Source organism: Passer montanus, unplaced genomic scaffold, assembly GCF_014805655.1.
Source record: "Passer montanus isolate IOZ18808 unplaced genomic scaffold, ASM1480565v1 scaffold29, whole genome shotgun sequence".
NCBI classification, from domain to species: Eukaryota; Metazoa; Chordata; class Aves; order Passeriformes; family Passeridae; genus Passer; species Passer montanus.
In genome coordinates, this window is record NW_024367596.1 from 8857434 (window position 1) to 8883622 (window position 26189).

The following is a 26189-nucleotide window of genomic DNA, read 5'->3' on the forward strand; positions in this document are numbered from 1 at the left end:
CGCCTGCGAACACGAGGCAGGCCTGCAGGCAGGGGCACATCTCATCCCACCAAAGCATGAGCTCTGAATTGCTGCTGGAGGTAAGACATTAAATGGTTGGGTGACCTGGCAAAGAGCAGGACATTCTCCATTCCTGAGATTCATACAAATATTCATCATTTCCCAACCACGTTGAGAGACTATTCCAGTTAGAAATTCCACAGTATGTCTTCAGTAAGACAAGACACAGGCACAGTCCTGCATCCTCCAGTACTGTTCACCTTTGCTATCCACCTGAGTGTCGAGGGATGACATTTTTACCACTGCAAGAGCAGGGGCTGGCCACGAGGGAGGACTGATTAGCAGGATGACTGCCTGCTGCCTAAGGTACCTTGCCTTCCGGAGTCAATTTCCAAATCACAGAGAACGTCAGTCTGTCTCGCATGGGATTGAGACTGCAGAGCTCCTCACAGAGCAGCCTGGGAAGCATTGGGATCACCTGCAAGAGAAGAGAACCTTGGTAAGACACAAGGTTTTAGTGTGGACAAGCTTCCCTGACCAGCTGGTAAAGAGAAAAGTGTTAAGCTGTCAGCATCACGTTCTCTGTGGCAGGAGTGGCCACATCACAGCTCTGGGATGCATCACCCATGCCAGAGCTGTATCACATGGCAGACAGCGTGCTGGCATGGAATGAGGAAGTAAACCAAATCCTCTGAAATGAGAGGATTTCAGACATGGCTAAGGCCACCAACATCCACATCAGCCCCATCCCTCAATGAGACCAGAGGCAGTTTCAAGTCTCCAAACTGGGAATCACTCCCAGTGCTCCCCTCTGAAGAATGGAGTAAGCATCCTGGAGTAATCTGCATCCTTGATTATGCAAACACTTCCACTGCAACTTTTAAGGTCACAAAGTTTGCTCTGTTTTCCACTGCTTTGGCACTGGGAAGAATGAGGAAGGGCACATCAGGAAATTTAATGTTGAAGAAACATGGTCCTGGCAGTCAGCAGCCGAAGAGGTTGGATTGGGGAACTGTGTTTCTTGCTTTCCCATTGAATACCATGCAACCAAGAAGTGAATGCAAGTCTGCTCTCTGCAAAGCATAAATTAAACTCCTCCCATGCAACACAGGAGCCGTGCTTGGCTTCAATACAGATTGAACCATGCTTTACAGCACAGACAGGAACTTGTAGATGCAGGTGAGATAAACAAAAATACCTGTGTTATGACTATTGACCATGCTGTCTGCAAATGGAGAACAATTACTTTATTAAACTCAAAATTTGAACAAAATGTCAGCCAATATAAATTTCTGGCAGGATTTTTTAACCCATGTCCTAATTCCTTACAACTAATCAATATTTCTGCTGCTGAATGTTGAATTAACAAATTCCAAATTACTCACCTGACTACACCAACAAAGCTAGAGCTTTTGAGCATATTCATGCTAGACCAAACCTGAGTAGCTCCACGTGTTTCCACCATCTCTGAGTTATTTCCTAAGTGAAGTCTGTATTAAAGATAATCTTTAGCAGCTGCTTAATGAAGCAAAACTCATTATTTGAGTTTCACTTCTGACTTCCCTTCTCATTATTTACCTCTGTGAAGAAGCAATAATTGCCCTCAAAAAACCACTACATTACTCCTTTAGTTTATTTTGAGTGGCAACATGGAATGGTGCTTTTCAGAAAAACAGAGAAATGCTCTGCTTGTGTGCCATAAAGTAATTTAGCTATTTAATTTCATTTCCGTTTTGACTGCTCTGTGTGCCAGCCTGTAAATATAGGACCAGCAGGAAGCTGACTGGCATACAAATCCCAGCTCTTCCAAAACTCTGACACCTATTTAATGATTTCAGAGATAACTTTTTCTACCTGAAGGCAGGAAAACCACTGTTCTTCAAAACAGTATGAAAAAACAGTCTCAGGTGCCTGTTTTCTCCTCAAGTGCACACACTTTACACTTACCTTTTGCTTTGAAGGAAAGACTTAAAATATTTAATCACATTTGTGGTTTGCCACCAGAAAATGGCTGTAAATCTCTTCTAACTGCAGTGCACACTAGTGCCAAAAGGTTAACTTTATGGTCTGGGGCTCTCAGGGAGTCACACCATGAATCAGCAGCCCTGGTTCTCCTGGAAGGTCACTAGGGCACAGCCTATGATAAGCTGTTTCCCACAACACAAAGGCAGCCAACTCTGTTATTGCAGTTGTGAACAGAATGTTAACAATACTGCTACATTCATAACTCACTGCCCAGTACGTGAGCCTGCCCATGCTGCCTGGAAGGACCTGCACCACATGGGTATAAATTCAGTGTAAGTGATGCCAACCCATGTCAGAAAAGAGAGAAAATAGCTTTATAGACTCTCAGAAATCCCTGCCTGCCTAAGATCACCCATGACCACCTTAAGACCCCAAAGTTCAGGTCACAGTGAACAAAGTGCTAGTAATTTAATAAAAGCTCCATGCCCTTTCCCACCCAAATTAAAAACTGCTTTTCTCTCTCTCCCCAGCTCTGATAATCTGATAATGGTCTGTACTTATTGAATATTTGTGTGCCTTTGCACATGCTCTTTCCCTTCACATCTCCTGCAGCAATACCAGTTTGCTAGAAAAATGCCTGCATGGAACACAAAAGCCCATGCTCGCTTTAAGTGTACTTGAGCAGGATTAATATTCAATTCAAGAGGCTGTAATTCAATGGAAGGGCTTTCAATGATGTGAAACACAAGCAAAGCTTTAACTCAGATCATAATTACAGCACAAAACACTCACCAAGCAATTAGCTGTAACAAATCTACTGTTAGGGAAGCATCAGCCTGTGCTACCTTTGTTTTACAGGAGAGAAACTTTAGGTGGAAGTTTCTTAACCTAAGCCATGGAGGAAGTCTCATGGGAGAATAAGAATGCAATCAACCTTTTCCTGGGCTCAGCAAACACATGCATAACATAACCTGACCTTGCACTGAAGGTATTTCAATTTATTCTACCTTACTGAATTCAAAGAAACCTGTTTCCAACACCTCAACAGCCTTGGCTGACTGCCTCCTGCTTTACCGTCATGATTCCTCTTCACCCTCTACACAGAGCATAAACCCACTGTCACAAGGCACAGGAGTTTAAGTTACAAATACCCATTTCCTTTTTCCTTAACATGATGCGGTCGCAGCCTGAAAGGATTCCCAGTAATTGCAAGGCCAGCGTTTAACATACAAAGATGTCACAATTGTGTCACACTCAGAGAGTGAGATGTTCCAGGAGTGATCCCAGGGGCTGCCCAGAGGAACTCTGGCAACAGGATTATCTCCATCTCTTTCTGACAGAGACACGGGTTGAGAGATTCCCCTAAGCACATCTTTAATGTCCAGATTTGCAAAATATCAGAGGAGTGTAGAATTGCCTTGAATAATCCAGAGGTTGCCCGGCACCTTTTAAATGCTCTGCCCTTCCCGTGACTGTCTGCCAAGAGGCAGCAGTGTCTGCCAGCTGTCCTGTGGAGTGCCAGGGCACGCAGGAATCCAGGAGCTGAAATGCTGCCGAGGGATAGCACCTCCAGTGGGAAGTGGTTTCCTTGGCAAATTGCTACGGATGTGCCTATGTTGGGGATCACATCATTCAGCTTGATTTTACTGCAGATGGAAATCAAGTCACCTGGGCTTAGACAGGGGTCATAAACCTGGAATAAAAGGTTTATAAACATAGCTGAATCTAGAAATGCAGTTGGAGAGGCCCAGCAGAGCTAGGCAAAAAAAATTTTACAATGTAAAAAAGGAGCTACACTCTCCAGGAAATCCTTTCTAATGAATGTGTCATAGAAACCAGGGCTTGGGTGGTGAGAGCTTGTCTGGTTTTAATCCCCCTCTATCAGTGAGGCTAATAAAGGACATCATCTCTCTCCACAAGCCTAGCAGTGCCCAAGAGATACTGAAAAGGGCACTTCTTTGAGTGGAAGGCTGATATCAATGCTGGCAGCTGCAGGTCTGCATTTCAAATCAAACCACAGACAGAGGATTTCTCTCTCCCTATTTCTAAGTCCTAAATGCAAAATCTTCAGCACTGCCCTCAAGACTCAGCTGTCCAGCACTGCCTGGCAGCCTGCTCCATGCTACTGCTCTCCCTGCAGGCAGCCACACATCCCAGAAAGCCAAAGCAATGGCACCACTGGGAAACCAAAGTGAGAGAGGGCACTTCTGGGGCTGGGGGGGTCATACACACCATCATGCTGGCATTATAAAACAGATGGACCTGTGACCATGGCTGGTCACATTGCTTAGCAGCTGGCTCCTCTGAAGGGGAAAATCCAAATTCCTGCTTGTGAGAGCCTTGAGTTTGTTTTGTCTCTTCAACTAATAAAGTGCTTCCAGAAACCAAATGTGAGTTTCCAGTCTCTCTCATTCCTGGGGAGCTGGGCAGGGGACAGAGCGAGCACATGCATGCTAAGATGACAAAAGTTCGTGTTCCCTATAAAATCAGAAACATCTGCTGCAGCCAGGACTAACTCACTGGCCAGGCTCAGAGCAGGCTAGCCCAGAGCAGCTCTGATCAATGGACTCACTGTAGCAGCTTTTCAAGGACAGAAGGGGAGAACTGGTCAGCCAACCAAAGGCAAAAAGGAACAAACCCTGGTCAAGCATAATACCCTATCTTCACAAAGTTACATGAGCACTTTTGCTCCCTTCAAACTTCATTCTGCTGGCATCCTGCTTTGGCTGCCCCTTAATTCTTGGTTCAGGTTGGTTATGACCACCACTGACTCCTAAGGTGATCCTTCTCCCACAATCCATCCAATGGGGAGGGATTGCATTAACCAAGAGTTTCCACTAGAGCTGGTAGGGGAACGCTGAAGTTCAACAGTGGAGTGGGCTCAGCAAATCTCTTGCTTGTACACTAAAAGACACTCAAAGGAAAGAGGCAATTTATTTAAGAGCCAAGATTTCTCCTCAGGAGTTGTATCAACACTTCCATGAATTCAGAGTTCGAGCAATTCTTTGTTACTCAGCCTGAAATTATCAAAATATCAACACCCTGACAACCTGCTGGTGTCAAAAGTGAATGTCTTGGAGTCCTTGGACTCGACATGAAGACAGGCTTACAGTTCTGATCTTTGATCTCCAGTGTAAAATAGGACCAGTAAAATATTATAGGGATTTATGGCTGAACTCTCACTCAAGCTGCTTCACACCTAAAATAACACTGTGAGATGTGCCAAAAAAGAGGAAACTGTTTAGGTTTTCTTGCTGCTTAAAACCTGATACATTCTTATTTCAAAAACTTTTGACTTGTATTAAATAGACCACTAGCAATTACACAATAACTCCCCTTCTGGTTCAGGAAAATGAAATATGTGGCTTTATTTAACTTCTTTTGGAGGATTAGCACGGTGCTAACCTCTCGCAGAATCACAGCTGTCTTAGGAAACAGTTTCATCAAAGAAAAGCATATTTTCTACAAGAGTCATGCTACCATCTTGTTTCAGACAGCCTGGCTGCGTTCCTTTGCCCATCCCCTCGCTCCTTTTCATCTCTTGCAATTAAAATATTGACAATTTCATAATCTAACCTGGTTTGTTGTCTTGAAATGTGTTCTCGGCAGGGGAGAAGTGTGGGTAAAACACTAATCCTGACTGCTGGGCCACAGTAGGTGAAGATGAATTGAAGATTAGGGGCAGCAGGTAACTTATGCTGGCATTGCACAGGACTGGCAGTGCTGGAGGGAAAAGGCACTTTGAAAGAAAATTCAATTAACTTCTGCATCCAACTAGATTTTCATGAAAAACGTCTCCTTTCTTTATAAAAATCTTCCTTCTCCCTTGACTAAAAGAATCACATGGTCTCAAACCACAGTATTTTGACTTGGAAATACTGCCACAACATCCTCCTGGAGTAAAGCTTTGCTGCCCCCAGTGACATCCCCCCTAGGCCAGCCCACATCTCCCACCATCGAGTCATCCATCAGAGGGGGAAGCAGAGACTGGAGAAGCCAAGGGCTGCTCACTGGAGGGACTGCAGGATTGGGAAAACTGGTGCCAGAACTGCAGTTTCCATGAGATACACATTGCTTCCCACGTGTGGAGAACAGCAAGCACAAGAACTGGGGTTTCTCAGCACAGAGAAACTGTGTGCTTTTGGTGTCACTACCACTGACCTGGTAGGGACACTTGGGCATTACTGTCACAGTGCTTCCACAGGGAGCTGAAACCCACCAGACTCCCTGAGACCCCCAAAGCTGTGTCTTGCTGCTTCTACCCAAAGAAAGCTATGGAACAGCTGCTAAAGGTAAACAGCTTGATATCAAACCATTAATTTGATTCCACTAGTGTAACACAAATCATTTTGTCATCCAGAAAGTGAAGAGAGGACACAGGAAGCTACTGAAAAAAGCATCATTACAAAAACCTCCCCAGATAACAACCCTGAAAACATCCAGGAAGGGAAGGGACAGGAAGAATCACTCCTAATCCTGAGTACCAAGTAGGACATGTTTGTTTATTTATTATAGAAAAGATGTCCCGCCATTCCACAAGGGGCTGTGGAGACAAGGACTCCAGCCTGACTGAATGGGAGTGTGGTGAGAGGCAGATTAATCTGCTCCATGAAACTGCTTCAACACTTTTCTTCATGCAGCTAATGCCTCAAGCCTGCACAGGACACTGACAGCCAAGTTTTCCAGCTTCCCTACACACACACTGCCAGTGGTATCTGATGGGCTACAAAGTGTTTCTTCACATTCAACTGAAAATGAGACAGGCACAGACAAAGCCTACACATTTCCTTTCCAACAATGTTAAACCTGAACCTGTTCATTTGTAAAGCTTGGAAGTCAACTTTAAACTTGAGCTTAACATTGATTCTGATAAGCTAAAATCAGTATAATTTCAAGCATCTTTTCATTGCATGATGAAGGAACACTATTCCTCCATTATTTGGGATATCCAGATAAAGTAAGAGTGTGAACCTTTTGTTTTACCTCAAGATGTTTCCTTGTTTTTTTGAGTGTTTTACATCCTACTCTGACACAAATCCATTTCTCTGAGGCATCAGGACTCTTGCACCAAAGGCAAGACAAAATCCTTCACATCTGCCAATCTGAAGCCCCTAAAAGCAAGGCAGAGGAGCCAGCTTGGGTGTGTCAGGCTTGGCTCAGGTCAGCACTGAGCTGGTGAGCCCTGGCTCATGTGGGGCACACACTGACCACAGTCAGAGGGTCACAAGCTGCTGCTCCACCCCAGCCTCTCTCCATAAACTCCAAGGTAGTGAGCAGCTATGCCAGCTTCTGTGTTTCCACCAACTTACTCATTTTTGCAGATGTGCTGCAATAACAGCCAGATTTTGATTTTGAGCTTCAGAAAACGAACCTTGCAAATGAATTTATGGTAAGTGAAGGCACAGTCATCAGACAAACAAAGGAAACGCTGTCCTTACCTTCTGCACCAGATAGACACTGGTAGCCCTTTCACTTGCTACTTTATCCAGTGCTGTCTCTTCCAGTACAAAGTAGCTCACGTCTGCAATGTGGACTCCCACTTCCAAGTTCCCTGGAATTGCACAAGGAAGTCAGTAGGCTGTGAGCAGAAATGAACTGATGACATATTTAACTCTGACTCCTCTCCCCCTCCCTCAATATTTTTGCTTTATGCCAAAATCACACAAAACCAATACTTCATCCTACTTCTTCCACCTGGGATGAAAACCGTGGTCTCTCAGGACACTCAAATTCACCACCACTCTCAAATTCACCACCACTGTACCGGTGAATGTACATGGAAGTGAATCCTCAAGTACAGAGGTGGAAATGTGAAAACCATTCAAAATCACATGGATGAATCTTTCCAGTTAGGAGCTTGTAAAAGAGAGCCCAGTCCTCATCCCTTTGCTGCCAGACAACAGCGTGAAAGAAAGATGGAACCCCACCTCACAAGCACACAGGCAGTGCAGGATCCCACTTCCCTAGTATGGAGCAGTCAGTCACACTTTTGGGTGTGACTGCACCCAATGTTTTTGGGTTATCAAACTGCACCAACCTGGATGAGCCCAGTTTGCTGCTGGGGACATGGGAAGTCTTCAATTACTTTGGATCAGCCTGTGCAGAAGTGCAGCTTTCCACTAGAAGAATATTTCCACCGTTACACTGCCTTTCCTTCAGATTTGGTCTTTTACCCTTTAATTAGAGTCCAGTTCAAAAGCATCTTAAGTCAAAAGTTAGGCTGGAGAGGAGTACTGCTGAGGTTTATCATGAGGTTTTGGCAGTAATTCGGATTTGGAAGTAGTGATCATCCTCAGCTTTGGAAGTAATTAGTACCTAGGTCCAAGAAATTCGGGTTTGCTAATCCTCAAAGCAGCCTATTGACCTTTGTTTTCTCTGGAAGGACTAGGCTGGATTTGAGGTGCTTATTTGTAGAATAGTTCTAAGTGCAGCGGGTTCCTAATTATAACACTTGGTTCTTTAGAGGAATTCACTAACCTCTTGGTATCTATAAATATTTTTTCTTTCCTTAATTTTTTTAAAGAGACAAAGTAATAAGATCCCATGCTGGTGACAATCCTGTTTATTTATACACCTTGCAAAGAACATTATCAAAGCCCTTCTCTGGAGTGTCACGTTTTTGAAGGATAAATGGTTCATAGCTGTTGTCATTAAGCAGTACATGTGCCTGTGTGCCCTTCTGATGGATACCAGAACAGGATTTCAGCAGAGTAGGAGTGGAAACAGATGAAGAGGAAGCATGAGAGGGTTCAGCCTCCTATTAGTGGGAGACACCCAGCCCACTGTGGCCCAGCTGGGAACTCAGGGAAATGAGTACCAGCCCACCCTGCAGAGCTGCCTGACTTCATAACGATTTAACCTCATTAAGCCATGTTTGCACAGCACTGTGAGTACGTAAAGCACAACCTTGCTTTTGAGCAGCCTTTGTGCACTCCACAGAGCACAGATGCAAAGGCAGCAGAAACACACACAGAAGGCAGGAGGGATGGGGTTTAGATGTGCTCACATAACCTCCAGCCACTGGAAGGGCCTGCAGAGACTCAATATGATGGCAGCAGGGAGAGAGGGCAATAATCCCATTGCACACCAAGGGACAAATTCCACCACTTGTCAGGAAGCTGGGAGCAAAGACTGCAGATTAAATGGTTCACCTCAGAAAGCTGCCTACAGCTGTGTTGTGATATTATCACATGCCTTGAAAGCTGCTCTACATGGATTAGGCATCCAAGCCTGAAACTACTTAGACAGTAAGTCTTAGACCAACAGTTCAACCAACAGGTTTAATATTACACATACTCAAAGCCAACACACTCAGAAGGTAAAAAAATATTGAATACTTTGAAGTCAATATTGTAACGTATTGACCCTGCAGGCAAATATTGACTAAAGGAAAAGGAGAGGGGGTCATTACATCATGCCTTTAATCGCACTTTAATTCAATATGTGCACTGTTACATACATGAACTTTTTGTCCTTCATCGAAAATCGACAAACCAAGAAAGATCTCATTGCATGAGATAATAAAACATGGAGTCAGCCAACGAAAACACACTGAGCAGAGTTAAATTTCATTCAGGTTTCCCACCAGAGCTTCTAAAAGCTGGGGTCAGCGTGAGCCCCTTGCTTTTGAACTTTTAATGGAAATTCTATCTAAATATTTTCTTACATACATTGACATAATGCAAACTGGCAGCTCTTGGTTTGTCTTGCTCATGTATGAATCACCCTATCTCCCTCACCCCCAAAATATTCAGACCAAGAGAACTTGAAGATACAGCACAGTGATCAACCAATCTGATTTCTCTCAAATCATTGCTTTTGAATGTGCTAGACAAAATACCAGCCTAAGCCTGCACAGAAATACCTGCCTGCTGCTCTCTCCCTGGTTTATTTACTAATTAAACTGAAAGAGCATTGTGGATAGAGAAATATTCTTCACTAGAATTCTGTTCCAGGTCCACAAACTGTTTTTCTAGTCTCATTAATTTTTATGACAAAGTCACAAAAGGAACATTTCACACTGTAAGACTCATGTTATTTCCCAAGGAAAAAAAAAGGAGAAAAAGTGGCCTGAAAGGGAAAGCGAATTTAACCAGGAGTCATGGAGTAAAAAGTCTTGCCAAAGAGATCAGAGGAAGAGGGTAGAGGGAGGACACCACATGGTTCACACACCATAGGCCTGGTCTACTTGACCTCCATTTTGTTGAAAACATACACTTTTCCAGCAAAGAGAGCCTTCAAACCTCGCCACGTAGCTCTCCATTGCGACAGACTTTTTCTATCCTAAATGTCTTAGAGAAACAAGTACTTTTACAAACTACAGATTTTTTTCATCCCAAATTCTCTTAACAGGGAATTTAAAGCTGCACAACAACTCCTTATGCTAGGTATACACTACCAGTACAAGGCTAGGGTTTTTTAAAATGAATTTACATTAAAATGTACAGAAGATTAAGCCAGACACTTCATATGCAGCTATTAAAGCAATAGCTGCAGGGAGCATCTATTGCAATGAAAAATGCTGAAGGCACTTGGATGGCTTCTTTCACTCAGGATCTCTGGGACTCTCTCATTTAAAATCATTTCATCTGAAAGTGGATGCAAAACTGTCATGCCATTCAAACTCTGCTGCTGCAAAGCTGCTCTTGGGAGATGTTTAGCAACAGGGAATGCAGTTTAGAATCAAGCAAGGGGTGTTTTATTAACCAGCTGAGCCCTATCAGCTCCTCTCTGCAACCACAGAGACGTGACAGAGATGGAGACAGGAGAATTGTCTGAAATCACACCACAGCACTGCAAAACCCAGCGAGGAGGCCCTTTGCAATGAGGAGCTCTCCTGAGGTCTGCAAGCAGAAAGGGAAAGGGATGGGCACTCAGCCACCCAAAGCCCCCTTGGGCCAATGCTCTGAGCCAGTGGGACAGGACTTGTCACCTGACTGCAAACAACACAGCTGTGATGCCACAAGCAGAGGGGACAATTTGCCTTTCATTTACCATCAGTGGCTGTGACAATGGCAGAACAGAATGGACCTGTGTCTCACCAACTCTCTGGAAGCCTGGATCCCCTCTTGGAGCTCAACGAGTGACAGAGCCATGAAAGGCAGGTGTCCCCCAGCACAATGGGCACACAGTTGTTTTGGAGAAGGATCAGCTCCTCGAGCTGAGGATCTGGCTTGTTTGAACCCAGCCCAAAATCTCCTGTGCGTCAATGTGATGCTAAAATCAAAGGAGAGCTAGTGGCACCTTGCAGAATAAAGAACAGGCTGTTTCTTTTTTTCCTTTTTTTTTCCCTGATGATCTCATTCTCTATGACAAAACAGTTCAGAGAACTTATTTCCTTCTTTATTGAAAAAATTATAAACAAAAAGGGATTAGTAAGAAGGATCTGGAAGAGAAGGAAAAGGCATTTTCAATCTGTAAATGCTTCATAAGAGCTGTCAACCCAGCAGGTCACATCGAGCACTTGCCCCTGGAATTAGAAAGTTGAGTTGAATGTATTTGAACAGTATGTGAGGGAACACACTGGAATCAAATCCCTCTTCTCCATCATCAGCAACCCTCGTCAGTAACAGCACAAATCCAGAGATGAAGCAATTTCACTTCACACCCTAGCATATGTGAATTTTAGGGTCATATAACTGAAAACCAGAGCTCTTCAAGGATAAAACATCAGAAAGTATTTCTCTACCATGCAGTATTTCTCTCCCATTTATGGAGAGAAATACTTTTCACTTTCAAGCATCATCATCCTCAGGAGGGAAGTCAAACATGAACAAACGTGTTAAGTCAACTTAAAATCAAATGCCAGGGTTTTTGGTATATACTGTTTCCAGCACTGTCTTCACCCTTCAGTGAGATACAGAAGAGTTCAAAGCAAATTGCAAAGTGTTTGCTCTATCCAGAAAACAGCCAACTACCCACCTGCTGCCAGCACTTCAAGGCAGTCCCAAGCTGTTCCCTGGGTAGACCAAACTCTTGCAGCAAATAATTACAGTTCTTTCCCATTCCACAACCCTGGGAGTATCATGCTGTTGCTCTTATCTGCTAAGCAATATTTAGCACCTTGCAAAAGTATGAAAAACTTGCATAAAGAGAGAGAAATGAGGCCTATAACCTACATACACATTTTGGTGCTATTGGCAGTGCTACAGAAGATCAGGAGTCTCCATCAAGGGGGAGGACAGTGATCACAGTTAAGAGACAGCCAGGGGGGCTGCAGACCATAAAGGGGTGGGCATAAACCCAGTGTAATTTGCACTGAAGCAGAAATTGGCAACAAGACTTGGGGAAGCTGCTGGAACCAGGAAGGGGCCATCACAGACCTTTAACACACACCTTTAAATGAATGACATGACCCAAATATTTCTGCTTGTCTTTGGCATGTGTATGAACACATACAGCTCAAGGGTTATAGAAGTGATCATCTTGGGATAGAGAGAGAAGAAAAGAGAGAAAAAAGAATGACTGATCAGGAAAGAAGAGCAAGTGGGAAAGCAAAGGAAGTGCAAGATGGTGGAGAAGTGAAGAAGAGTTTAATAAAGTGGAACCACAGAAAGAGCAAGTTTTTTATCTGCTCTGGAGTCTGAAGACAAAGGTGGGTGGCTTTAATTCTCAGCTGAGGTTACTTTTCCACCAAAGGAAGACAAGTTGTTCAAAAAAGCAGACAGTGTGTTTTACTTATTTTAAAATACCATGGAAAGTCCTTAAATTTTACTTGTTTACCCTAGGGCCATTTTGCTTTTTGAAGACACTGCAACTGAGCATAAATCCATTAACTTGCTTACCAAGAAAACATATTTTTTAAATTATCACATGATGGCCCTTTAGCCAACTGAAATGCAACTAATTGCAGCCTTTTTTGGGCAAGTAATAGCTTTTTCCTTCTTTAAAGGTCTCTTCCTTGACATAACCTCACAAGAAGACTCTGGGAAAAGGATCAGATCCTGTATCTTGAGAGCAGGAGAAGTCCCCAGGGCACAGAGCAGCAACTTTTTCATCCAAACATTTCCATCCACTTAGTAAATGTTGCAACAACTTCAAAACTGAAAAACTGTCTGCCCAGACAAACAATGAACGCCTCTAAAGGGTAACAATCAAAAAAAATGCTGCATGCTATCAAACCCCTCTGCCACTGGTTTGAGTGAAAATTGTCCCAGAGAAACAACCCACTTCACCCACCAGTAACAGAGAGACTTAGAACATCAGGAACAGCCTGGCCAAGGTTCCAAGAAATTTCAACTCTTCTTTGAACTATGCTTGGTCACCTTTTTGGTGTCTGTAGCACCTGGAGAGGTGGCCAAGGTCAGACCCTTAACATTCACATGGCAAACTGAGGGAGGTGGCACATGCACTGTGTGAGCATCAGGCTGCAGAGGTGCTGGCTGGGTCTGGGCTCTTGCTTTGCTTCTTAAATCACAATTAAAACCTTCAATCTTCATCCTCTCCTTGAGGAGCCAGGCTGATGTAAAGATAATAAAAGCTGTGACTTTTCTCATTTAACTGCCGAAACTCAGGAGCTGGAAGATGGACCAAGTCCTCAACATGAGCAGAACTGAGAATGGCCCCAAACTGAGAAACAGCATGAGATCACAAGAGTAGGGAGGAAAAAACCCAAAAACATCTTTACATGTTAACTCTCCCCATACTGAAAGTCTAGGCACTTCCTCAACTTCCACAACCATCTGAGAAACTACTGACAGGAATGGTGACATTGTGAAGTGATGCTTTTAGCAGTTCTAAGAGAATTAAAAAAATCAGAGTTTTTCACAAAAATAAAACATAACAGGGGTTTTGTTACTTTCTTCTTTTCTTCTTTAAGTTAAAAGGTCAATGTTGGACATCAATGAGTCTAAAATCCAGAATAACATGATTCTTGAAGTAATGTTTTACTCTGACCTTCAGGCATTTTGTCCCTTGCATCAACTGAATGTTACAGAGACAACTACAATTGTACAAACCAATTTGTGACCGGCTCTAGATGAAGTCCAAAACAAAACTCATCTGTTCATTAAATGCAGCAAAGGACAAGTGAAGATGAAAAGCAGAAATATTTTCTAGAGTTCTCCATGAGCCATCAGCAATCCTTAAAATAGTTTCAAAATTATGAGGAGACTATATCTATTACTAAATTAAATTCTGGAAGCAGGTCTTTCATGTGAATTGCATAAAATTCTTGTCTGCAGCAGCTAATAAATTCAGCAATGTCCTAAAACCACTTTATATAATTTTAAAGCCATGTTTTATACCTCAAAACAAAGCCAGGGCACCTTCATAGGGTGGCACTTCATGCACTGTGCACTACAGCGCCCTGAAGTTTGCACACAAACCAGCACAAGATCCTGCAGGAAAGGTGACCTCCCACATCTGAAGGGGATGTTCAGAGATGGCTCTTGGTCAGCTCTCTCAGGCTCTCAGGAGAGCAGGAAGGTCAATCCTCCTATGGGAACCCAGGGTAGATCTTTGTGCTGGTGGTGTTCTCCCAGCTTCCAAACTCCCATGAGCTGGAGACAACAATGCTGGCACCAGCCAGGTGATGCCAGACCTCACAGATGATAGCACATCACCAAGGCAGAGTAACACAGGGAGCTGCTTGATGAGCAAACCCACACCAGCTCTTCATCACCTTGTGACAGAAGATGCTGCCACCCAGAAGGCACCTACTACCTACACCTGTCCTGAAAACCACCTTAAAACCTGATGCAATAACTCTGGAGAAGAATGAAAGAGCCCTTCTGTGCAAGCACTACTCCTGCACCATTACATTGGATACTTACACGAGGAGCGAATTCTCCTGGGGGAAAAACACTAAATACTCAGGACAGAATTCACACAGCATGTTCAAGATAAAACATTTAATTGCAGACTGAAGGACACAGGCAATGATACCCAACAAAATAAGCACACTGAATAAGGATGTTTTTCACGCTGCTGAGCAAGATACAAGCAGAAAAATACAGATACAAGTAGGGCACAAATACTGCAATAGTAAAAATCAGGAAAGAGCACAGAACAACTGGGGACAGACAGTACAATGATGGAAAACAAAGGCAATGTAACATTCCTTTGATATATCAAAGGTGTCCATGGGAAGGCTGAGACCAGACACAGTGGTTCCTCATGCAGCAATGCCTGTGTCCCACCTTCTGGCCATGCAGGTTTTGTCCCCATTCCTGTGCTGGTACCTGCTTACACTGCAGAGGTTCACAGCAGAGCTGGTTTCCTCTGTGCCTGCATGAGCGATGAACAGACCTTCTGAGGTGACAAAACACAAAGTTCCACTCAGAGCTATTGTAAACTATTGATTTCTTTGCAAGACTCAAGTAATGAGCAACTTAAGAGGAGCTACAAACCCCCAACACATCAGGTTTATCCACTGAATGTCATTACTAATTGTATGGGCACATCTGGGAGAATCTCTAGACGACTACTTAAAACTTAGACCCAGCATGAATCTTTGTCATGCAGGCTCAAATTCAACACTTGGAGGATGGATCTTCCACCCTTCATCAAGACAAGATGTCAAGACATCAGCACACAGAGGCAATGGCTGTGCTGCTGTGACTCAGATTCCTGGCTCAGAAAGCAATTTCTGCTGGTGAGGAAGAGTTACCAAGGCAGACTGCCCTGAGCTCCCTCGGCAGCCTCTCAGCAGTGAGGTTTGCAGCCAACATGACAAAGGTAAAAGGACAATTTCTGGTATTCACGTCATCAATTGTTTCTATTCCAAGACTGATTCAAGAGGCTCTACCAGGAAATCAGCAGTCTTTGAATTTAAAGAGATGGGAAGTGACACCCAACAGCTTTTGAGATGTACTTTTGGGTGTAGGATATCATCCTGTTCCTGAAATGAAGGTTTAGAGTGGGGAGGGACCAGCCTCTCTCTGCTGCTAGGTCAGTCCCTTTTGTGATATCTCTACTGTACACAGCAATCCAAGGCTGAGTGAGCATTCCAGGCATTCAAAGAGACCTTGGGGTGTACTGCTAGGCCAAACACATGCAATGTACTTCCACAGAACAGCCTTGACATTTCTTCAACTCCTTTGGAAACAGAAGGAAGTCACTGAGATTTCAATTTTAGCCATCCAACTGTTTTGTTTATTTTTGGAAAGATTTCCAAAACATTTCCATCTGCACTTAGTTTTACTCTTTCTGTGTATCTAGCATAATAGTTGACAATCAAGAAATACTGTAATGAATTACTGTGTAAGATGTTTTCCCTGTTCATCAGGGTTCTGAAAGACTGCACTGCAATACATAACAAGTGAAAACAATAACCCAGTGATTCTGAGGGATCCTACCATTTCATAAAATTGATAATAAAGACAATGTACAGCAGTAACTCCTTTGCTGCCTACATGTAACAGAACATGCAACCGAAGATAACCGTGGGAATGTTCTGCCAGCTATTTGTACCCTTCTAAAGTTTATCTGCCTCACATAGCTTCTGACTTTTATTTGCTACATTCACTGAAAAGTCCCGTTCCCTCTAAGTCTGTCTGGTCATCCCTTATAATCTGTGGTTCTTCTCCAAAGACTCTCCTTGTCCTTGGGGTTCTTTTTCATGAATGGAAATCGTAGGCAAAATGCTTTCAGATCTGTTTGCACAAGAATTTCTGGATCTTCTTTCCATTATCTGTCTACTTAAAGGGTTTTTTTTTCCCCTTCAATACACAATCAGACACTCTCTTTATTTAAGTTTGTATCCACAAATATCAGCGAGGTCCACCAGGACACAAAATCCCACGCCTCTAAATCTTTGGGGAATTGTCCCAGGTCCTGAATTCATGAACTGAAATGATCTGGAAGGCGACTTTGCCCAGAGCATCCCCCCTCCCTGCAGAAAAGTAAACCCACTTTTATGAGTAATTCTACTGGTATTTGCACATCTGTTTGCATGCTCTGCAGCCACAGTCTTTGTTACCTTAATATATCTTTTATTTCGTTTTAATCCCATGTCTCTTTGCTACACAGCTTTCTTTGCACACCGTAAAAACCCACAAAAACAAACAAAAAAACCCCAAACCAAAACAAACAAACAAACAAAAAAAACCACACACACAAAAAAACCTTTTAGGATAAGGATGAAATATTTATAATATATTTATACATGACATAAAAATCCAACACAATAAATATGGATTACTAATCACAAACCCTGCTCAATTTTGCTTAACCAAGCTTTTAATCAGCCTTCTCACAAGCAGTTTTCAAATATATGAAAAAAAAAAAGTTTTAACAAATTATGTTCTAGCAGTCAATGCTCTAACTAAATCCAAACTTCCTTAAGCACCCCAGTACCTTAACACCCAGTTTGGGTGCAGTTGTCTGGGGATTTGGCTCAGTCTATTTCCCTTTCAGCCACCAGCAGTTTGGAGCAACCTGCCCTATTTTTTCCCAGGGGAACTGAGGGGAGCCCCACGTCATCAAGCTGTCCCACCAATTTCAAGAGAGATATTTGGGGGAGAAAAGCTGACTCAATTCAGCCCTCTGATTCCATTCAACCCTGCACTTGGAAATTGGAAGTGATGTGTGTTTCCTCACACAACCCCACGTTACCTCAAAAAGAAGAGACAAAATATACTGCACACGCTGCAGCTCCCAGCCTTACACAGGAGCCTGCTGTGGGGCACAGCAGGGATCTGGATTTGGCAGAGATCTGAGAGCATTTTGCATATTTCAATGAATGTGCAACCACAAGCCCTCAATAGGAAGAAAGAATATGTGCCTCTTTCTAATCACTGCAATATGTATTTTTCACTCTCCCGGTGACACAACAAAACATCCCCAGATTAACCAGCAGGTAACAGGAGAGACGGGCTAATTATGTCTGATACTAAAGTAAAATTTGACCCAATGTTTCACGCAATCCCATTCCTGGTAGATTTTATTTTACCCATATTTGACTCCTGCAGTAAATCTACGCAAATTGCAGTTTATGATCATTTGACATTTGAATCATATGTCAATGTGTTTCTGTCATTTTCTCTGGAGGTCTGGTGTCTGTTCAGCTTAAATAGCTTACAAAGAAGGAAGCATAGTAATTTCATAAATTATTTTTGATAAATAAGTCCATACTCATTTCAAAAGTAGCTTTTGATCCAACACTAGGTCGTTCTTCAGTGTTTATCTTAAGCAAAGATTTGCAAAGTTACAAAAACATTTACTCCATTTACAAACTCTCCTGATACTCTGTCCTGCAGGGACCAAAGGGATTTGCTGAAGGGTCCTGTACCACATTTTCCTAGAGCAAATGTCACCCTGCAAGTCCTTAAGTGGCCAGGGAGACGAAGCTGAATAGAAGAGGGAATATTTACATCTTAAAAATCAAATATAAGTGCACAGAACTTGGCAAAATTAAAGCACCCTAAGTGTTTGCAAACTACACCAGGAAAGAATGCAGGTCAAAGGAGAGGAAGACCAGGTAGTCTCCTCAGATGGTAGAAGACATCTTGGGGCTACCAGGGCTCTACAGGTGTTTTTCAAGTGCAAGATTCTGGAGCTCACACACCAGGAGATGTCTACTAAGTTGTCCAGGCCTAAGAAAAGCAGTCCCACAGCCTGGAGGCCTACAGTGGAAAAGGGAGAATTTTATCTCAACATTTGGCAAAACATGAGTTGGCTTTACTAAAATGTATGAAATAGGCTCCTTGAACAGAGATCTAAGTCTCAATCTCTTTTCCCAAAAACTGTAGCTCACAAGGAACTTTGTGCTAAGCAGAAAGGTCATGCTGCACTCTTCCCAGATTTGGGTCACAAAGAAAAGTTCTCTGCTTTGCTTATATTCCATTATGACACTTACAGAAATATAATGTGTTTGATGTTTTTATCCCATTTCCCTTAGGTACATCTGATTAAAATTCACCAACAGATTGAATGGATTTAAGGGAAACAGAAAAAAACCAGGGGGCTGCACACTGCAGAAGCCTCATTTGTTTGGGTCATCAGGCAAACACTGGGAAGAGTCAATGACTGCATCTATTTATGGCCTCACTCCAAAATGCAACCAGCCAGTGTCACTAAGGACATGGAAACCAGGGCAAACAGTCTGTAGAAAATATTTCTATCCTGCAGTACAATTCCTCCTAAAAAAGTTGTAAATTATTTGAACTTAAATTACTTTGTAAAAGACTGTAAGAATACAGGAATGAAAGTAAAACACAAGTGAGAGCCATGTTAGTTATTAATATACAAATAAAAGATGTACAGAGCTCTGTCAGTACAGCCCAAAGCTCTGCTTTGAGCTCAGCAGCAAAAGACAATCCCTCAAAAATACTCCCCCATAATTTCTGCTCCATCTTTTCCCATCATGGCCTGACCTTTCACTAGAAGGAACTGTCTGCCTTGAAATGTGCCAAATTCCATTTCTACTCCTACCAGTAAGCAGCCTTCAAACATGACTGCATCAGTAGTGTACATTACCAGAAATGCAAGCACCACTGGCAGAGAATGCCCAGAAGAGGTTTGGAAAGTGTGAGAAACATGCCTGGCATCACTGGGACTCACAGGTCACCTGCCACGCTGAGATCAGAATAAATCTTTAAACCTCTGCACCCTGGGTGAAAACATTCAGGCTTGAAAATAGTACAGCTGTTTTCTGCAACATCCATACGACCTGAGAACGGTTCTGCTGTGCCTTCCTGGCTGCAGCAATTTGCTAGAAGACGTGCAGAAAGGATCACAAAAGAGCATTGACTGAAATGAACTTGTTTAAAACCTCAAGCTACCCTGAAAGCTCCACAAAGGCTGTAGAAACTAGGTGCAGGCCAGAGCCATCTTTTACTCCAAGGTTATGCTGAATCATCTAAATGGAGTACAGTTTGTTCATATTTCTGCAGCTGTTACATAAATAACCCTATTTTCCTTCTTTATTGGAGCTGATCTCTTTTAAAATATACACTCACAAATGTGAACAGCAAGCTCACCTCCCTACTGCTATCATTAAACAATAACGAGGAGCACGGCCGTTAATCAGAAACAGACTCCAATATAAAATCCTCTCAAAACCTGACTGGCCCACTTAAAACATATATCCCTGGAAAAGTTTCCAACTGCTGCAATATCCTACTGCAAGCTCCATTAAAAATACAGCTCTTCCCACAGCCATCCCATGCTTCCTCTGCTAGTGACACTCTGCTGCTGGGTACTTCTTCATGGTAGATTTGTGAGCTACTTCAGCAAAAAAATTCCTTTCCACCTTTTACAGAGGATGTAGCACGGGTGAATCCATCATCCACTGACCAGATCTGATAAGAGGAGGCTGGAAACTCCACAAAGGTGCAAAGACAGTCACTTATCTCTCTGCTTGTTGCCTAAGATCCTTCAAAGCAAAGAAACTGTCACAGTCTGGAATAAATTATCAATGAATACTCATAGACAATTTAATTCTCCAAAATCTTCTCAAATGCCCTGATTTAGCTGTCTGACAGAGGAAGTGTGGGCAATTAATGTGCTTTTTTGTAGAAATTCAGAGTGCTATACACCAACAGAGAATTCTGAATTAGGTTCTGCATTCTCTGTTGATTTTTGGAGATCTCCTGACATCATGAGGATGCCAAGATATGTGGTTTGCTCATGTTGGGATTTTTCTGGTGAGGTTTTTTAAAGTGTTTTACATATGGGCAAAAGGGATGGAAAAAATAATAATTTCTTGTAACCACGTTTACATTTGGAATAAAAGCTGCGTTAACTCTTAACACAACTTTGCCCTCATGAGAGATTCAGCCTTGCCAGACCTGGACACGCTCTTAACTTCTAAAACAACTCTTTGTCATAATAATTGCAGCCATCACAGCAACTTTTAGAGCCAAAAGTTCACAGGGTACCTCCAAAACATGTCAAAAGGCTCTACAAGCATAAGATTGAGGTTCCCATAGGGGCTCTTCCTAAACACTGAAGAACTGCAAACAGCCACAGCTTTGCAAGCAAGTGAAGTGACCCCAAAGGACCCCAGCACTGGTTTTGGACCTAAGTCTGGAAATTCCTGAAAAAATTTTAACTCAAAGTACAGATACCTTAGAAAATTTCACTTCTGCTGATGGACTTATTATCCCTGCTTTCTCCAGCCACACTTCATGGGCTTGTAATAGTACCCTACAGAGTGCCACAGGGGCCAGTGGACCACAGACTGAAAATCACTGAGCAACAAGTTAAATTCACACCAGGACAAAAAAGTAACAAGTCCAGAGAGGTTCAATTCTCATGCAAGAAAATGTCCCAGGAACTTGTGACAGGAGATAGATCTGGGTGTCTTCTGCCGGCTGCAGGTCTGTGGGCTGAAGTCCCCTGTGCCAGAAACTGAAGAGAAGCATGTCCCCAGCTAGACAGAGCCCAGTCCCAGCCAGGAAGAGGTTGATGGAATGAACTATTTCTAAATTCCCCATCAGGATGCAAACTAAGGACCGTGGCCACATCCCTCATCACTACCTATACCCAGAAGCCCCAAGCAAGAGTGGCAGGGCTGCCATGGCTTTGCAGGCTCTGTGGCAGAAAGAATTCTGAAGAATGCTTGCTCACACTGATACTTTCTTTGAACACTTTCTCCAAATGGCTTATGGGTAAGAGAACAATGCACCACAAACCAGCTGACTGAGTGGTTCCTGAAGCATCTAAAACCCACATGTATGTGAACAGTAAATGGTCAGAAGCCAGAGTTTCAACACTTTGGATCTGTGGACCTGTGGGATCACAACGCTGTCATAAACCTCCAGTGATTCAGATGACAAAGTGGAAAGAGGGAGAACAGAGCTCAGCTTAGGATCTCTCAAGAAGACTCTTTCAATTTTCTGTGAAACAGAATGGCATTTTTTCCTAAATCTTGCCTGAAAACTGCTATTGTAGAGTACAATTAATTTTATTGGCTTCAAATTGTCTTTCACCACTGTTTTTTAATCCGTTTTACAGCACTGTTATAGTACTCCGTACTTGGGTCTAAATGACATTATAATTCACTGGCCTCATTGCACAGTATGAAATCAACTTTAAAAAATGGAAATTATGTTTTGGATGTCATCATATTGTGATGATAAGCAAGAGTAAGAAAAACTAAACCCACACCAAAAAAAAACCAAAAACCCAACCTTTATCTTCATTATTAGGGGTGGATAGGTTAATATAATCATGCAATATTTCTAACCAAGCCTGTTACTGGATCTTATCAAACTAAATGAGCTGAGCTTGGATGGCAAAGTAAGCTTACAAGAGAAAAGTTCCTTTGGTCATAATCATCAAGATTTGGCTTCTGGAGCTTTACTTTCTGTTCTGTTGGCTTACGGCATAGTAAAAGTACAAATAAGGCAGAAGAGAAAGCTCAAAAGGCAATGAGAAGAAAAACACAACTTATAAGGCACACTGTGCTCATCTGACAATTCCCAGCATCCCATAAACACCAAAAAACAATTCAGCCAGTGACCTTCAAAAGACTGGATTCCTTTACCCATGGTCTGTGTACACAAGGTCAAAGTTCTGCTTGACTTTAGCCTGCAGAAGTGGTGTATTAGCTATTCAGCTGTAACTCCCATAATGACAGGAGACAGCTGAGATCTGCTCAAATCAAATTACAGCTCTGATTATGCAAAACACTGTGGCTCTGCATTTTCTAACACCAAGTCTGAGTGCAGTTTGAAGATGTCTGCTCCAAGATTTCTAAAAACAAGCAATTAAAACAACAGGAGAAGAACTAGTTTATTACTCTACTTATATTTGGCAAAGAATACTTCAGGACAAATTATAGATACAAGTATATCAACAGCTGAATACAAACACTAGAAGTATTTTGTAAAATATATCTCATACCGTCAGGGAGTTGTTTACAGGACAAAGCATCATCAAGATCTCTGGCAGTTGATGGGTCGATGGTGAAAATGCATTCTTTCCTATCCAAAGAAAAAAAAAGAAAAGAAAAATTTATCTCCCAGTCACGAAGAAGGTATCAAAACACAGAGCCCATCAGAGACATCCAGACAACAACAACCATGTTTTCAGAAGACTCTGCTGAAACATCTTCCAGTCTAATCTGAATTCTAAATCTAATCTATTTTTTAAAAAACAGTTTAGACAAGTGAATCTCCTTGGGTATTTTTTCATTTTTCTTTTTGGTTTAACTGCTTGGTCTTAGTAGCTTTCATTTCGTTACAGATATTCCCTCACAAAAACTAAACAATTTAGCCCATCAAGTTCACTCCAAAGAAACAAGCAGGAAAAAGTCTAGATGCCTTGCAGCTAGAGTAAAAATAGATTGTTCCTAATTGCTAAGTTAAATGGAACACAAATAACCCTCATGTCCATGCCAAAGAGGAGATGTCACACCATCTGACACTCCATGAGCACAGCTAGCACAGAGCAGAGCACTGAAACATGTACAAACTGGGCTGGATGTGACAATACTGAGTGAGAGTTTTGGTCTCAGTGAAGACACCCAGGAGATGCAGGACTTTACAAAACCTGCACTGCCAATTATGGACCAAAGGGAAAAGCAGGTTCAGTGGGAAAAAATATGAAAGTTATAGGAAGGGCAAGCTCCAGATCAGCTCATTAGATCTTACAGATCAGCTTGTTGCTCAGGGAAAGCTGAACATCCTTTTGCATGTGCTGTACCTCACCATTCCAGGTGGCACCTGGAATTTGCAGCCCTGCCCTGGAAGGCTCACATGTGTATGTCCTGTAGCAATGGGTGGCAGGAACACTGGGAACACACCAAGTAGGACCACAGATATGGTCTGTGGCCATACAGATGGGACAAATAAAGCATCTGACTCAGGAACCATCACGTTTAACAGAGCAGAGCCTGGCACCAGTGAGACACAAAACCTGAAGCATTCAACAAATAAGACTTCCTAAACTCCTGCTCCAGGACCTCCCTTCATCCCAGGCTGTCCTACAGCAAGTTCTTTCCCAGACCTCTGGACTAGAGCAGAGTTCTCCCAAGCACTGTGAGGAATGTGAGACCAGAGCTGAAGAGCAATGAGGTCAGTACACTAATGGGTTTGCTGGCTTATTTTGCTTTTATCTTAACTTTTAGAGTAAGTTCAGCCCCTCCCTAGTTAAAGGATCCCCAAGCACAATGGTATAGGCTGAGGCTGCCATGGAAGAGATCAGACCATGGTTTTCTTCTTTTCTTTTTGCCACAGAAAGACTCATATCATGATGGAAACTCCCTTCTAGAGATGTGTAATGCAAACACACACACATTATTTTTCTTACAGCATAACCACTGGTATTACTCCTGGGGTAGGAGAGATGGGAGGAGAAAATTACAGCAAATTCTTAAAGCAGCAAGTGTACATGAAATTAGAAAGGCTTTTTGGATGGGTGCTATCTCAGTGAGAGAAGTGTCCCCAGCTTTGCAGCCCTACCACTTCCATACTGAAATGCTCTGGGAGGTATTTGCTGGTGTCAGACAGCTGGCAGCATTTATTTATGTAATTCCACCAGGCACACTAAATAGAGATTTTCAAAGACATAAAAATCAGTAAAGCACTTCACTGCCTTCTGAGACTTAGAAAATCTTTTGGAATATGCTGGCTTTCAGATTGGATAGCAAAGCTGTCCTAATCCCCAGATGCACATTAGTTTCTGATCCTTTGCATGCATCTAAACAAATTAAGAGACTGTGACACTGAAAGATATAAAATCTTTCAACTACACCAGGACTTTGATCTGTTGGTGCCAGCACTAAAAATCAAGCAATTTTTAAAGGTTTGCCAACAACCTTAATTCCATAAAGATCTATTCCTTCAAATTCCACGTAAGGATGGAATTTCAGAATACCACCAGTCCAAGGCCCCATGCAATTCTCTTTAGGGAGCTGTGCATATGCAGTAGACACTCCAATACTACAAACAGCATGGAGACACACACATGTGCCAGCCTGCATGTATTTACACCAGGTCCCATTAATGCACAGGGTATAAAGTGTCCTCCCAGCCACATCCAGCAAATCTTTAAGTTATTTCATTTAAAAAGAGTCAACTGAATGGACACAAATGGCTTGCTTCATCTTGCAAGTGAGTAAGTAAAAAAGACCTGCTTCAAAGAGAATGTAGGTTCCTGTGTCAGGGGAGTACAGAGCTTATCCCAGATGTTCAAGGCCTGCTACCACAAGCATCTGCCACCCATTGTGAATTGTAGCTCCAGGCAGTTTAAAAATTAGCAGATTGGTTTCAACAAAGTGCATATTTGCAGCCTGCCCTAAATAGAAGTGAGCAGGAAAAAAGGGGTGCCAAATATTTTGCCACATTTATACAATGGCAGCAACTAATGGGCTGTTTTGCTGAGATGTATTTGGCCAGTCAAGTCTACTGCAGAGGCCAGTGGTGGTCCCAGTTCAGAGAGTCCAAACCTGCAAGTCTGGTGGGGCAGCCCCAGCCTCCCTTAGTGCTCAGCCTGCTGCCCTTGGGGACACGCTGGCTGGCTCTGAGCTGTCCCCCAGCACAGGAATGGCCAGCACAGGCACAGCTCACAGGTGTCTGAGATCCATAAACTCACAGATACAAATTTGTAGTGAGGTCCAAATTCTGATTTAGCATTTCTCACCAGCTCAGATATGTTTAACCACCAGGCTCAGATCTGTTTCTCCTTTAGAACTATTCAAAGGACTCAGACTTGCAGCTTGTCACAGGCTGTTTATTCTGGGCACAGAGTGCAAGGTGAGGTAAGAAAGTCACTGAGCAAGTAAAACAGGGAATGATACTCCTTGGCATTAGGATACTTCAGAAGTGTTGCAGAGCCTTCATGTTCTTAGCCATCTCCTCCTGCTCTTCCTCCAGGGTCAGTGGTATCACTTTTATCTCCAGGATGCCACAGAGAGCCATCTCTCATCCTGGAGAATCAGGCAATGCAGTGGAAGCAAGGGTAGGAAAGGCTGGGTGTGGGCAGCACACTCTGCAATTGTCCCCTCCCTTGGCCCCTGCACCAGCCACCCCTGCACACACCGCCAGGAGCACCCTGGAGGCAGCTGAGAAAACCACCTGGGTGAAGAAACAACACTGCTCTCAGCTATGTGGCAAGTATGCCCTGTGAAGGGGAAGGGCCTGACCAAACTGCTGCCCTGACCATGCTGTCAGGCTGTGCAACACCCCAAAGGCAGTGGCACGAGGGACTTCAGAGAGATCAGACCACATTTCTGACTGTAACCAGCAACAAGACCAACCAGCCTGCAGTGAGTTGTTTCATCAAACCACAAGGGACAGAATGTTTCGTGCACCTGCTGAGGAACATGTTACTTAAAT

At 43.0% G+C, this 26189-nt stretch overlaps 1 protein-coding gene across 2 annotated transcripts in view; it reads right to left on the reverse strand.

Annotated features, from left to right (window-relative positions):
• Positions 1-26189, reverse strand: part of DIS3L2 (DIS3 like 3'-5' exoribonuclease 2) — a 181269-nt gene that overhangs the window by 64900 nt on the left and 90180 nt on the right. For both annotated transcript variants that reach the window (XM_039713783.1, XM_039713782.1), the window contains 3 exons: positions 22756-22835; positions 7404-7516; positions 371-478 (listed from right to left, as the gene is read on the reverse strand). In XM_039713783.1, the coding sequence (XP_039569717.1) occupies positions 371-478; positions 7404-7516; positions 22756-22835 (301 nt within the window). The remainder of the gene's footprint in view (positions 1-370; positions 479-7403; positions 7517-22755; positions 22836-26189) is intronic.